The 15070-nt window shown below is 40.7% G+C and overlaps 1 protein-coding gene across 1 annotated transcript in view; it reads right to left on the bottom strand.

Moving 5' to 3' along the window:
* Positions 1-553: 553 nt before the first annotated feature.
* cep97 (centrosomal protein 97) overlaps positions 554-15070 on the bottom strand; it is a 40697-nt gene continuing 26180 nt past the window's right edge. Inside the window, exons 9-11 of the mRNA XM_033032706.1 lie at positions 9252-10020; positions 6306-6381; positions 554-2629 (exon numbers count right to left, since the gene is read on the bottom strand). Of these exons, the coding sequence (XP_032888597.1) occupies positions 1988-2629; positions 6306-6381; positions 9252-10020 (1487 nt within the window). The 3' untranslated portion in view covers positions 554-1987. The remainder of the gene's footprint in view (positions 2630-6305; positions 6382-9251; positions 10021-15070) is intronic.

Genomic DNA, 15070 nt, shown 5'->3' with positions numbered 1-15070 from the left:
CGCCAGAGGAATTATGATCAACTTGGGGCAAAATTGAAAGGCAGACCCACAAGGATGATGATCTCTAATTACTTGAACCTTAAGTAAATTCATATCATATATAACATTTTAGAATCAAAGTATGATTGGAAATTCATGAATTGTTTTAATATTTTGATTTTTGGACTGACCCTGTTATATTTGATTTGATTTGATTTGATTCAATTTATTGTCATTGTCTTCAAGTAAGAGACAACAAAATGCTATTTCCCATACAGTCATACGAATAAAAAAAAAAGGCAAAAACACCGAGCACAATAGTCCACAACACAAACATCCCCACAGCGGCACCAAAGTCCCCATTGTGAGGGAAGGAACCAAAGTCCAGTCAACCTCCTCGCTGATGTATTTACACTAGATAATATAAAATGAATCCCGAGGACAGTCTTTAGAAGACCAAACAAAGATCACAAAACCTGTTTACAGTGTCAAATATAAACAGAAACATTAATGTTTAAGTTGAATGCAGAATATTACATTGCCTATCCAGATAAAGATGACTGTAGAGCTGAAATTCAATAATGGTATGCTTTATTGATCAAAGTATCATTGATCCTACAGGGATGCAATGTTTGAAAAAGAAACAAAATAATAATTTTCACAAAAAACATTGCAAAAAAAGATGTTTGAAGTGCTCAGAAACTCTCAGAATTCAAATATCTTTATTCCTGCTTGTATGTTTGACATAACATTTTAAATCTGTGTCCCTTTAAGGGGAAGTCTTTTGCATTTTCACTTCTGTACACATCTGAGCATAATGCTTTTTATCCAAGAATAAACAATTTTGACTGACTTAAATCCCTTCAGGTTAGAATGGTGAAGGCACCATGAAACTTCCATGTGGAAAATTTAGAATACTTAATGTATAATGTATTGGGATGTATCCACAACTTTTGTTCATTCTATGACGATTATATACTAAATTTGTAGGATTATCTCAACTTCTACCCCCTTGTACAGTTAGCCATTCATGATGGCAAGACAGTATTAATGATGAAGTTTGCACCCTTGCCATTTAACTTCCCTGATGAGAGCTCTTCATTTAATAAAATAAAACAAAGTATGGGCCAGAAATATTGTATCTTGCATGATAAACAGCAAGAGTTGCCACTGAAAATACACAGAACCATAAATAAAATAAAATTGATCACTTGAGAAGTGTCTGGATTTTGTTATTTCGAAACTGCTATTATAAACGTACATTTTTTTCTGAGCAAACTTAAATATATTTTAGTGTTCAATTATTTACCATGACTTTAAATAAATATGTTAATAAGGAAGATCTTTATGCATTTATCACTGATCCTAATTTTACAAGTATATACATTTGCACTTGCATTTTTGGTAAATAAAATAAATTACTCAAATAAAGGGAAGTAATCATATTTTTTCAGACATAGTTACATATAGGTTTAATAACATAGACCTGGACTCTTAAGATCAGATCATCATTCCACGCAACATGTCAAAATAAATAATGAAGCTTTTATACAACGTTTTGTCATAGAACACAATACAATTTTGCCCCTTCCAAATAAGATGCAAAAAGTTAATAATCTTGATCGTGCTCATGCTGAAATGAGAGATGTAGAATTGCACATTCATACTTTGAACCACAAATTATAGATAACTGGAAGTCCAGAAGAGAATGGAGAATACTTGTCAGAAAAAATAATAATCAACAAAGAAAGTCTAAAAAGTGGACCTTGAATACAAATCAATGCTGTGGAATGCCAACAGATAAAACTAAACTAACAAATTTAATTAGCACAATAACAATTTGGAATAGGTTTCTTTGGAAGAACAAGCATTGAATCCGATATTTTTCCTGCACTTTAGACAATTTAGGCCTTCTTAGTATTGCTTTCACATAAATATTCTGGGCTTATTAGCATTGCTCTTACATGATCAGTTTCAGTTATCGCCATCAACTCATAATGTCAACGATTCACTCGATGTCTTTATCTTGTCCATCACTGACACATTCTTCTGCTTGACATAAGGAATCTGGAATTCCAGTGCAGTCATCTTCAGGCATTTCCATTGGAGAACCACAAAGGGAATCATGAACATCATTTTGACTATTACACTCTGTTCTCCCGCTAAAATTGGATTCATCCTCTGCAGCCTCCAGCTGCCTTACAGAATTGAGATACTGCTGTATAAGGCTGCTGTCCTGTTCGCCATTGGAGTTCTCCTTATTCCATTTTGTGTGGACGGATTCTTGGATTTCTTGCTCGGCAGGATCATTCTTAAAACACTTGGTGTCGATTTTTTTAAGCTCACATGTGGCTTCTAAAACTGTGCTCATACTCTCATCTGAGGAACTCTTACAAAAATTCTGAGAATCTTGTAAACAATTGTGGGTGATGTCTGAAGAGTGAAAGCCAGAATCTGGAAATGCTTGCAGTGAGACCTCTGAGTGAGCATTTGGTCTGGAAGGGAGGCTTTTATGGTTATTCAAGGATGTGTGCGCAGAAGGATGAATAACGTTAGGCTGCAGAAGTATGGGTTCTTTTGTAGCATTCGCAAGCAGTAGTTCATTTTCTTTATGGGTCGTGGACACCTGCCATTCCTGAAGGTGCTGAACCTGCAGCAAAAAGAAAAAGATAACAATGCTGAAAAAAATTCAAAGAGAATCCTATTTAAATATCTGGACCGAAGGAATGGGTGACATTTCAGGTCGTGACCCTTCTAGTCTGAAGAAGGGTCTCGACCTGAAACGTCACCCATTTCTGCTATCCAGAGATGCTGCCTGCCCCTCCAGCATTTTGTGTCTGTCTTCGGTGTAATCAGCATCTCCAGTTCCTTCCTACACATCCTACTCATTTAAATATTTTATTGAATATATATGCTGACTCATTTTCACAGAATAATTTAGAATGCGCAAGTGAGTCTTCTTGGGAAGATGCAAGGAAATTGCGTGATGTTTATGTTGTCAATCTAATCTAATATTTAAAGTTATTGGTAATATGCAGTCCAGTATTGAATTATCAATTGTTTTTTGTGTCTGGAGGATACCTTTAGTTTGTTCAGTCCTTGCAGGGCTTTCAGCAGTGATGCAAGTACTCATTCACCGATTAGTCTATTGATCTCAATTTTGTGGGATGAGCTTTATTTAAATAAATATGGACTACTTTTAATTGTTCTCTTAAGCTTTCTCTGCCACTCAATAAGAATATGGCTGATCTTTAACGCAGGGCTATTTTCACCCACTAATTTCATATCTTAATAACTATATTTATCCTACATATACTTCGTCTTCACAACTCTCTTGGGTAGAGAAGTGCTTAGATTCACCATTCCCTGGGTGAAAGAAAAATCCTCATCCTTGTTTTGTATGGCCAATCCCTTATTTTGAGATCTTATTCTATGGTCGCCGGTTCTAGATATCCCAACCCTGCGGAAACATTATCTTCACTTCTATCATATCAATCACCATAAGAATTCTGTAATTTTCAATGAGATCACCTCTCATTCTTTTAAGTTTTATGGTGTATGGATATAGTCTGCTTAATCTCTCCTCATATGACAAGTTGGTAGAGCATTGTGGCACATTCTCAGCTTCAGTGACCTAGGTTCAATCCCCACCTCAAGTACTATCTGCATAGAGTTAGTATTCTTCTAGAAACCCCATGGGTTTCTCCAGATCCCAAACATCTACTGGTTGGTAAGTTAATTGGCTTCTATAAATTGCTCCTGGTCAAGGCGAATAGATAGAGAGAATAGATTACAATGAAAGAATAGTAGTTGCTCAGAGTTCTGCCAAAGGCCCAATTGTCTAAATGGTTCATTCATATGTCGTGGAAAAACTTGAAATAATAATAACAAATTCATCATCTCTGGACTGAATCCAGTGAACACAGTAGCCTTAAGAAATATATCTCGAATACTTTTAACATACATTCTAGATTATTGCAGTTTGGCCCGTCTGTAGATGAGGCCCAAGTGAGTAATCTGATGACCGGAAAAGACAAGAGATAATTGGATCTGATCAACTGAGTGTAATAAAGTCCATTTTTAAGTCATCCGTTTGCTCCTAATGGAATATAGAATACTACAGCGCAGGAGCATGCCCACAGTCCACAATGACAAAGTCGAACATGATGCCCTTTATATCCCCTTTATACCCGGCATATCCATGTGCCTATCCAAAAGCTTTAAACATAACTATTGTATCTACTTCCACTACCACCTGGCAACGCATTCCAGGCACCCATCACTTTCTGTGTAAAAAGAGTTGCCTTGCACATTTGCTTTAAACTTTTCCCTTTGATCTTAAACCTATGCCCTCGTTGACTTTTCCACCATGGGAAAAAAGGTTCTAACCATCTTCCCTATTGATGTCTCTCATAATTTTATATACTTCTGTCAGGGCTCCCCTCAACCTGCAATGCTTCAAAGTAAACAATCCAAGTTTGTCCATCCTCTCTTTATGTCTAATATCCTTAAATCCAGGCAGTATTCTGATAAAACTCTTCGGCATCCTCTCCAAAGCCTCAACATCCTCCCAGTAATGGGGCGACCAGAGCTACATGCAATACTCAAAAGCGGCCTAATCAAAGTTTTATAAAACTGTAACGACTTCCTGACCCTCAAACTCTATGTGTAAGAAGGAACTGCAGATGCTGGTTTAAACCGAAGGTAGACACAAAAAGCTGGAGTAACTCAGCGGGACAGGCAGCACCTCTGGAAAGAAGGAATGGGTGACATTTCAGGTCGAGACCCTTCTTCAGACTGGTTAGTGGTAAGGGAAACGAGAGATATAGACAGTGATGTGGACAGATAAATAACAATGAATGAAAGATCTGCAACAAAGTAACGATGATAAAGGAAACAGGCCATTGTTAGCTGTTTGTAGGATGAAAACAAGAAGATAGTGCCACTTGGGTGGGGGAGAGATAGAGAGCGAGGGAATACTGGGGCTACCTGAAGTGCGAGAAAACAATATTCATACCACTGGGCTGTAAACTGCCCAAGCGAAATATGAGATACTGTTCCTCCAAATTGCACGAACTCTATGATTTTGATCAAAGCGCCAAAAAATACAGGATTTATATGTCGTGGAAAAACTTGAAATAATAATAACAAATTCACCATCTCTGGACTGAATCCAGTGAACACAGTAGCCTTAAGAAATATATCTCGAATACTTTTAACATACATTCTAGATTATTGCAGTTTGGCCCGTCTGTAGATGAGGCCCAAGTGAGTAATCTGATGACCGGAAAAGACAAGAGATAATTGGATCTGATCAACTGAGTGTAATAAAGTCCATTTTTAAGTCATCCGTTTGCTCCTAATGGAATATAGAATACTACAGCGCAGGAGCATGCCCACACTTCGCTCCATAGATGCTGCTGCACCCGCTGAGTTTCCCCAGCAATTTTGTGTACTCAGGATTTATATTACACTTGTTCTGAATGCAGTTGAAGGCAGATTAAAACCTATTTAAGTATGAAATCTGATCCTAGTTTTTACAATTTAATCTCAAATTGACTGCCATGTGAATAGCCAATATATGGTTTAGTTTAGTTTAGAGATACAGCGCAGAAACAGACCCATCGACCCACCGAGTCCACGCTGACCAGCGATCCCCGCACATTAACACTATCCTACATTAGGGACAATTCTTTTTCCATTATACCAAGCCAATTAACCTACATACCTGTATGTCTTTGGACTGTGGGAAAAAAACGAAGATCTCGGAGAAAACCCACATGGTCACAGGGAGAACGTACAAACTCCGTACAGACAGCACCCACAGTCGATTTTGAACCCGGGTCTCTGGCACTGCAGCTGCTGTAAGGCAGCAACTCTAACCACTGTGCCACCGTGCCGCTTTAATCCAAAGCTACTAGGCTGGATCATGTTGTGGGAGGCCCAGAACCCATTATACACACTAAAGACACAGTATTGGAGGAGACATGACAATTTAAGTATTGACTCTGTATATTAGCCACTTAATAATTGTTTAATTCAGTGAAACTGCTTGGTGTCAAAGTTCTGGTCCCAGTTTCATCTGCTGTCAATATTGTTCTGGATGATCCAGGGCATGGTCATCATTTTCTCTCCTTCCAATTTTTATTTTAAGCTTTAACAAACCACATTGTTTTAAACTTAATGTTGTCATCTTAATTACGCTTTGTAAAAGGTATGTGATAGACAATGGAATATTGTGAATAGAAAGTTCAGCTTTGAATAATATGGAAACAGATTCACTTTAATTTTGAGATGACTAGACCATAAGCAATAAGAGAAGTTACCGCTTTCCATAAGAACTTTACAGCTTCTTCTTGTACCATTCTTTGAATACGTTCTTCTTCACATTGTTTCCTCCATCTATAAAAGTAGAAATGTAGAACATTTTTGACATTTGACAAGACTATTTCTTTTTTAGGCAGAGTCATTGGTTACAGAAGAATGTTACTCCTTCCAAAATTGGACAACGCAGCTCCAGTGACCCGGATAAGATCCTGGTCTCCATGGTGTCTATGTGGACTTTGCATTCTCGTCCTACGACCATCTGGGTTTCTCATAGGCAAGACATAAAGTCATATAGCACAGGTCCTTCAGCCCAACTCATCCATGCCGCCAAAGATGTCCAACTAAGTTAGTTGCATTTGACCTTTATTCCCTATCCATGTACCTATCAAAAAGTATTTTAAATGTTGCTATTCGAGCTACCTCGACCACTTCCTCAGGCAGCTCATTCCATATGCATATGACCCTCTATGTGAAAAGGTTGCCCCTCAGGTTTCAAATAAATCTTTCCCCTCTTACCTTAAATCTATACCCCCTAGTTCTTAATTCCTCAACCCTGGGAAAAAGACTCTACCTATCTATTCCCGTCATGATTTTATACACCTCTATACGATCCTGCACTCCAAGGAATAAATTCCTAACCTGCCCAACCACTCTCTGTAACCTGGTCCTACGGGTCCTGGCAACATCCTCATAAATCCGTTTTGCGCTCTCTCCAGTTTAGTGCCATTTTTCCTACACGAGGGTGACCAAAACTGAACATTATATTCCTTGTGCAGCCTCACCAATGTATTCTACAACTGAAACATAAAATACCAACTTCTATACTTCATGCCCTGACAGATGAAGATCAGCATGCCAATAGGCTTTTCACTACCTTGCCTACTACTTGTGATGCCACTTTCAGGAAAATATGTACTTGTATTCCTAGGTTCCTCTGTTCTACAACACATTCCATTTCCCTCCCGTTCACTGTCAAGACCTACCCTGGTTTGATTTCCTCTCATATCCCCTAAAGGTGCTGATTGGCAAGTTAAACAATTATTGTAAACAATCCTTGAAAGTGGTACTAAAATTAAATTTCTGCTCAATGGGCATAGGAGAAAGAATAGGTTATTGGAAAATTAATGAGGTAATAGGACACATGAGAATGCTCTGAAGACCAGGCATAAAATTAATGAGACATATGGCCTTCTGCATGATGAGAAAATATGACCATTACTTGTATAGTATTCTATCTAGTGACAAAACAGAAGATTAATAAAATGTACCCAATGGAGCCAGACAAACCTGGTCACTAAGGCATTTCAGTATTTCATTTGTTATTAAAGGAGTCGTGCTTTGATTCCTAGCCTAGAGGTCTGAAGAAAAAAAGATTTTTAAAAGTTAATAACTAATTGATTTTTAATAATTGCTAATACTTCATGTTATATGATTTTCTTCAGAGGATTAATTAAGTAAAATAATTATGTGATCAAGTGTCATGTTGTCATTTCTTCCTCAAGCAAAGCTATTTCCATACATATGGATCTTATATGCCATCTAAATATTTGCAGAGTCAAATTGGCAGTTGGTTGGAACAAAAGTGAAGATTGGGTGGAGATATTTAAAGTCAGTTCAAACGTGTTACTATACAAGGACCTTGACTTCCAATAACTTTTGTGATTTTATGTTGTGACATAATATACCCAAATAGATAGGCCAACAGCAAGGACTGGAACCTTGGTGGTAGTAGGGAGGGGGGAGGTAAAAACAAGAATTGAGGGGTGGGATAAGGCCTAGTGCGTGTGAAGTTGCGGGAAGGTTTACAATGTTTCTTATTTAATGTCCCTTGTTTAGTCTGAAATAAAGTTCATCATTGGATCAGAAGAAATATAATTGTGTGTGTTATATGATTATATACATTTATATCACATTCATGTATGTGTGTTTATAAACATTTTATTCTTTAACAAGAATTAACAGAATTATGAACTAACAGAATTATGAATCTAACCCTATATCACACACAAAAACTTCCCCCGCAATGTCAATTACCCTGCGAGTCGGGTCGGTTCCGGTTACTACAAAATCAACTCAAACACTGCTTGTGAGCCATTTAAAAAGAAATGATTTAAAAAACATTAAAAAAGACAATTACCAGAGTCAAATTTTATTCTTGACAAGAAGTATGAACTGACAGAATTATGAATCTAACCCTATATCACACACACACAAACTGTTGCCCCGCAACATTGATTACACTGCGAGTCGGGTCGGGTCAGGTAGGCTCCGGTTACTAAAATGGGCGGGGAAAAATGCCCAGGATCTCCTCCTTAGCGTACTACACGTCAGCCCATTGTATTTCGAAGGAGTAGCCCATCTTGCTCTGCTCTAAGATCTTTGGCTCGAACAGTCTCCCTGTGGCCGTGTGCGTATTATCCAGGTTCTCCGGTTTGCTCTCATGTTCCAAAGACATGCAGGTTTGTAGGTTAATTGGCATCTATAAATTGTCGCTGATGTGTGGAAATGAACTAGAAGGGAGGTACAGTGGTGCAGCGGTAGAGTTGCTGCCTTCCAGCACTTGCCGGGTTTGACCCTGACTACGGGTGCTGTCTATACGTTGACCCCGTGGGTTTTCTCCGAGATCTTCGGTTTGCTCCCACACTCCAAAGACTTACACGTTTGTAGGTTAATTGGCTTGGTATGAGTGTAAATTGTCCCTCGTGTGTGTGTAGGTTGGTGTTAGTGTGCGGGGATCGCTGGTTGGTGCCGACTCGGTGGGCCAAAGAGCCTTTCCAGGCTGTATCTCTAAACTAAACTAAACTAAACTAGTGAACGGGGTTCATTGTGCCGAAGGGTTTGTTTCCACTCTGTACCTCTAAACTGAACTAAATACAATGCACATAAACGGAATACAGTATGAATTTTAAATAACGTAGGAAACCCTCCCCTCTCTTATATCTCACCTGATTACTTCTTTATTTAAGTATTCCACATGTTCCTGCATCCTACGTAGTCGGATTTCACAACGCATCTCTTTTGCCTTTGGATTCCAGTTCCTAGTGTAGAATCCACGCCAGCAAGCTTGAATCTTTACAGCTGCTTTATTCATATATTCTGGGCTTTCTTCAAATGGTTTACATATATCAGGTCTATCTGGCGTTGAGTCATCTTCCATATCCTCTATTTGTGCCTGACTCAATAAATTGTCGTCTGGAAAACAGTGCTCCTTTGTTAATTGGGCTGACATTGAGTTTGTGCTTTTGCTTGAAGTGAAGGTAACACAAGTTTGCACTGGAAAGGATGCAGGTAACACCTTGCTGACACTCTCTTCCTTACTTCTCTCGCAAGATCTTTCCACCCATGCTTCATAATCTTCTGCTTCCCTTGTTGCCTTCAGGTATTTTTGATCATCACTATCTTCACATTTTACTCCAGTTTCCAAATGCAGTAGTGTGCAGGCATCACCTTCTGCAGTCAGACTATCTGCAGGAAGCCTTAGATGACGGGAAGGTGAAAGAGGCGACGTTGCAGTGGTAACAGGCATGAATGTGGATTCAGAAGACAAAAGGCTGCTGTTCAATTTATCTTCATCAGTCTGGATATCCTCCAAGAAGAGCTCATCGTGACAACATCCCGACACCTCTCTACGGATCGGTGAGAGCTGGTTCACTGCTTTGGACTGCTGTCCATGGCCACTCACTGCAACCCATGAGTTAATGCGAAGTACAGGCTCTAAAGGAAAAATATATTGTATATAGTCAGAGCCATAGAGTACAGAAACAGGTCTTATGGCGCAACTTATTTATGCCATCCATGATACCCCGTCTAAGCTAGTCCAATTTGCCTGCATTTGGTCCATATAAATGTTTCCTAAGTGTGTACCTGTGCAAATGTCTTTTAAATGTTGCCGTCTCCCTTGTAGGGCCCTCCAGCATAGAAGTCAGGCTTCAAGCATTGAAAGAAATGTGATTTAATCCAATCTTCTTTACTTTGCTCCGTCGTGCTCCTGCCTACCCAGTCTACTGAACGGTGACATTGCCTTCTAAATCAACTTCCAGCCTCTCACTTGCCTCGCCTAAGCATTGCATCCCGTCCCACTGCCAATCTAGTTGAATCCCTACGGAGAAGCACGTGAAAACCTGCCTGCGAGGAGATAACTTCCCCCCTTCAATTCAAGTACAACCAATCTCTATTATGGGTCACCTCTGACCTTCAAGAGATCCTAGTGGTTCAAAACCCTGAATCCCTGTTCCGCGCACCAACCCCAAAGCCACGCATTCATCTGCCCTATCTTCCTGTTCCTATCCTCACTGGCATGTGGCACCGGGAGTAATCTGGAGATTACAAACCTCAAGGTCTTTTTTAATACAACCGTTCGCCTAAATATTTTCTCTGCAAGACCTCATCCCTTTCCCTACGCATGTCATTTATGCCAATATGCACAACAACCTCTGGATGCTCACCTTCTCCCTTGAATGTTCTGCAACCACTCCGGGACATCATGGATCCGGGGCCAGGGAAGCAGCACACCATTTTAGAGTCCCGTTTGCAGATACATAATCTCCTGTCTGTCCCCCAAACGAATAAGTCTCCTATCATTGTAGCTCTGTCTGACTTCACCCTACCCCACTGTGCCTCAGACTCAGGCTTAATGCCACAAACCTGATTGCTGCTGCTGTTGTTGTTTAGTTTTAGTTTTAGAGATACAGCGTGGGAACAAGTCCTTCGGCCCACCCAATCCGTGCCAACCAACAATCACCTGGACACAAGTTCTATCCTACACAGTAAGGACAATTTACCTACAAACCCACACATCTTTGGGATATAGGAGAAAACCGCAGCACCCGGAGAAAACCCATGCGATCACAGGGAGAATGTGCAAACTCCGTACAGACAGCACTAATACTCAGGATCGAACCCGGGTCTCTGGCGCTGTAAGGCAGCAATTCTACCACTGTGCCGTCCCTCTTAATTATGTTCTCCTCTTAATAGTCATTTCCCCCCTCCCCAACTGTATCCAAAAGGGTATACATGCTTTCGAGAGGAATGGCCACAGCAGATTCTTGCACTTTCTACCCACTTCCTTTCCAGGTCGTCATCCATCTACTTTCTGCCTGTATCTAAGGTGTGACCACCTCACTTTAACTTCTTTATATGAAACTCTCAGTCTCCGAGACAATTCCGAGGTCATCCAGCTGCAGCTCTAGTTCCCTCACTCAATCAGGAAATGCAGCTGAATAGACTTCCCACACATGTTGTCCACAGGGCACCAGGAAGCTTCCCATATCCTGCAGGGGCCAGCATACTAGTGACCTTATTGCCATCCTTACTGCACTAAGGCCAAACAAACCCTGCCTTATTTTGTCCTCGCCCTCCACTCGTCTCCTCCGTAGCCTCACAAACCAAAGACTCAACACTTGCCCCCAATCACAGCACAGGTACTCTATTACACAGGTAGACACAAAATTCTGGAGTAAATCAACGGGACAGGCAGCATCTTTGGTGGGAAGGAATGGGTGATGTTTCGGGTCGAGACCCTTCTTCAGACCCTTCCATCAGCCTGAAGAAGGGTCTCGACCCGAAATGTCACCCATTTCTTCTCTCCAGAGATGCTGCCTGACCAGCTGAGTTATTCCAGCATTTTGTGTCTACCTTTGATTTAACCAGCACCTGCAGTTCTTTCCTACATACTCTATACACAGCCATTCCCAAAGCAGCAGATCCCAACTCTGCTAAGGCCTGCTTTCCTTTTATACATCACTGGGGGTAGTCATTCCCAGACACTAACCTGGCCTCACGCTGACGGCTGCTTTTTAAATTCCTGAGCTGCACCTCCTCTCTGCTGTTCATTGTAAGTGAAACTACCAATCTGGCCTCACACTAATGCTTTTTAAATCTCCCACGCTACTCCACCTGCATGTTTTTTTTTGCTTTTTGTACGTGTAGGCCAAATCTCAAACATATTCCATATGCATCAAAGGGTGCCAACACAGGCTTAGTCAAATGTACTTATACAGAACTACATAGCATACATATATTTTACTACATAGGTAACATATATTTAATATGACTGATCAAAACCTCCTCTTACTTCACAGTAATCTTGGTAAGACTTAGAGGTTCCAAATCCATAAGCCCATGTGGAATTACTGTTTCTCCAGAAAATCTTTCTCCTTCCCATCTTTGTATGGTCAGTCCCAGAGTGCCTCAAAGAATTAACATTTGCTTTGCATCTATATATTGTCCTTTAAAGCACCCCTGAAGCTCATGGTCAGCTTTTGCAAGCACCAACCATCCTTAATTTCACTCAATAACATCAGCTCTTCTTCACCGTCAGGTGCCTGCCTATCAATAGCAATGTTACAAAATTTTGAGATTTTAAAAATCAAGTCTGTAATTTATCCCATCAGATAAAGCATAAAAAGAAGTTTAATTTGTCACCTAATTCACTTTCATATCTTCAGTATTAAAAAAATTATGGCCATTTTCATACTCGGAAATTAGCATCTTGTTTATTGCTTTTTCATTGACTTAACACAAAAGCTGTGATCGAGGACAGTCAAATGGCCACAACTTTCTTAAAAATTAAGAGAACTAAAATAAATTTGCAGTTATTGTAGATTGAAGCATTCTGAAACAAATATGAAACAATCTTACTTAGATGACTTGAAATTAAAGCATATAATTAGTTAGTTATAATTAGTTAGTTGTAATTAGTGTAGCTAGTTACAAAATTCAATTACTAGATCTAAACATCTATCAATTTCTTAAGAATAGATTAACATTTTTAAATAGCCTAAGTGTCCAAACAACATTCACACAATAATTCACAATATAACATAATTTTTAAATCTCATTGTCATGGATTTATAGGCCAAATGGAAGGAATTTAATGTTTAATACCTGTAAATGAATGGCCATTTAAATCAACTTGACTGTGGGTTTTTCTGGAACGCGACCATTTGGAACGTTGCGCTTTGCAGTGTTTTAGACACCCATATCGGCATGAAAAACACGTTAGTATGGGGACCAAATCACCGTTTCGCTACTTAAAATATGAATTAAAGGTATCTTAAGGACCACTTTTATACATAAAAATAAACCGCTTTCTTTTACCTGTCACCTACGTGAAATCCGTTCCCGTTGTCGGCGTAGACGGCTTCAGAAGCTGATTTTAAAATCACTCCAGCGCTGAACGAGTCGGGCGATTAAAAAAAAAAAATAGACAGAAGGCCCATCGGAACGATTCTTCAACAAAATCTTGCACTCCAACCAAACATAATCCAGGACAAGGTAAGAAAAAAAACGCTTTTTAACCCCGCCCCCCCCCCCCCCGCGCAAAATCGCGCACACAGCCAGTGGCAGAATTGCAGCGCCGCTGAAGGTAAGTATTGTAACATACCTACTATCACATTTATGAAATGATTTAGGTTAGAATCATTGAATCATACAGTAAAGAAACAGGGCCTTCAGACCAACTTGTCCATGCTGATCAAGATACCCCATCTAAGCTAGTCCCATTTGCCCGCTTTTGGCCCCCATCCCTCCAAATAGTTTATATCCATGTACCTAATATCTAAAAATCTTCTCAATCTCAACTTTGAATATAATTGGCAATTAAGTTTCCACAGTACAGTTCACTCGAGTATAGATTTCCGAAGAATCAAGAGCATCTTGGGTAATGACATTTCTCCTCATTGTTGCTTTTAAATCTCCTGACTGTGACCCATGTTTTATTGACACCCGAGCCAACTGAACAACAACTCTGCATCCACCCTGTCAAGACATGCAAAATTCTAAACTCAAGTACATCTTAGTCTTAATTTCTCCTCACAAACCTGCTTTCCCAGAAATTAATCTGGTGAAACTTCACTGGATTTCCCCATTCACAAGTCAATCATTCCTTGGATAGGAGACAAGACTTATAATTAGTATTTCAAGTACAGTTTAACTAAGGCTCCATATAATTATCCGGTGGGCGGCGCGACTCACGTCGCAGCGGCCTCTGCAGTCCGTCTGTCTTTTTATTATTTTTTGTCTCGTTTGAATGTAGTTTTTATTTTATTTTTTGTGTATGTGTGTGGGGGGCGGGGGGTGGGGGAAACTTTAAAAAATCTATCCCCTGCACGGAGAACCCGACCTTTTCTCTGTTGGGTCTCCGTTGTCGTTGGGGCCTAGCACCGTGGAGCGGCCTCCAGCAGGAACGACCTGGGGCTCCAGTCACGGAGCCTGCGGACCTACTCACCATCATGGAGCTGGCCGAGTTCGGAGCGGGAGGAGCGGTGGTGGCGCGCTGCTGCGACCTGACCCCGGGGATTCGGAGGCTTACCGCAGGTCTGGCAGACAGGAACACCGGGAGCCCGCGGGTCCCTGCTGGGAGACCGCTTTTCGGGGGGTTCCGCAACGGCGACTTCACCCGCCCGAGTTGCGGGGTTGAAGAGTACCTGGAGCGGGGCCTTACATCATCGCCCGCGTGGCTTGGAATGGCTGTGGGACTTTGCTAGTGCCCGCCGGGGGCTCCAACAGCAAGACCCGGAGCGTGGCCTTGCATCACCCGGCGCGGCGTAAATGGCCGCGGGACAATTGCCATCGCCCGCCGGGGGCTTTGACTTTGACTCTTGACATCGAGAGGGGAATGGGAAGTGCAGGGGAGAGATAAGTCTTTGCCTTCCATCACAGCGAGGAGATGCGCTGTGATGGATGTTTGTGTAAATTGTGTTGTGTCTTGGTTCTTTCTTGTGTGTATGACTGCAGAAACAACATTTCGTTTGAACCTCAATGG

Source organism: Amblyraja radiata, chromosome 14 (assembly GCF_010909765.2).
Source record: "Amblyraja radiata isolate CabotCenter1 chromosome 14, sAmbRad1.1.pri, whole genome shotgun sequence".
Taxonomy (NCBI): Eukaryota; Metazoa; Chordata; class Chondrichthyes; order Rajiformes; family Rajidae; genus Amblyraja; species Amblyraja radiata.
This window is presented reverse-complemented; position numbering and strand designations above follow the sequence as displayed.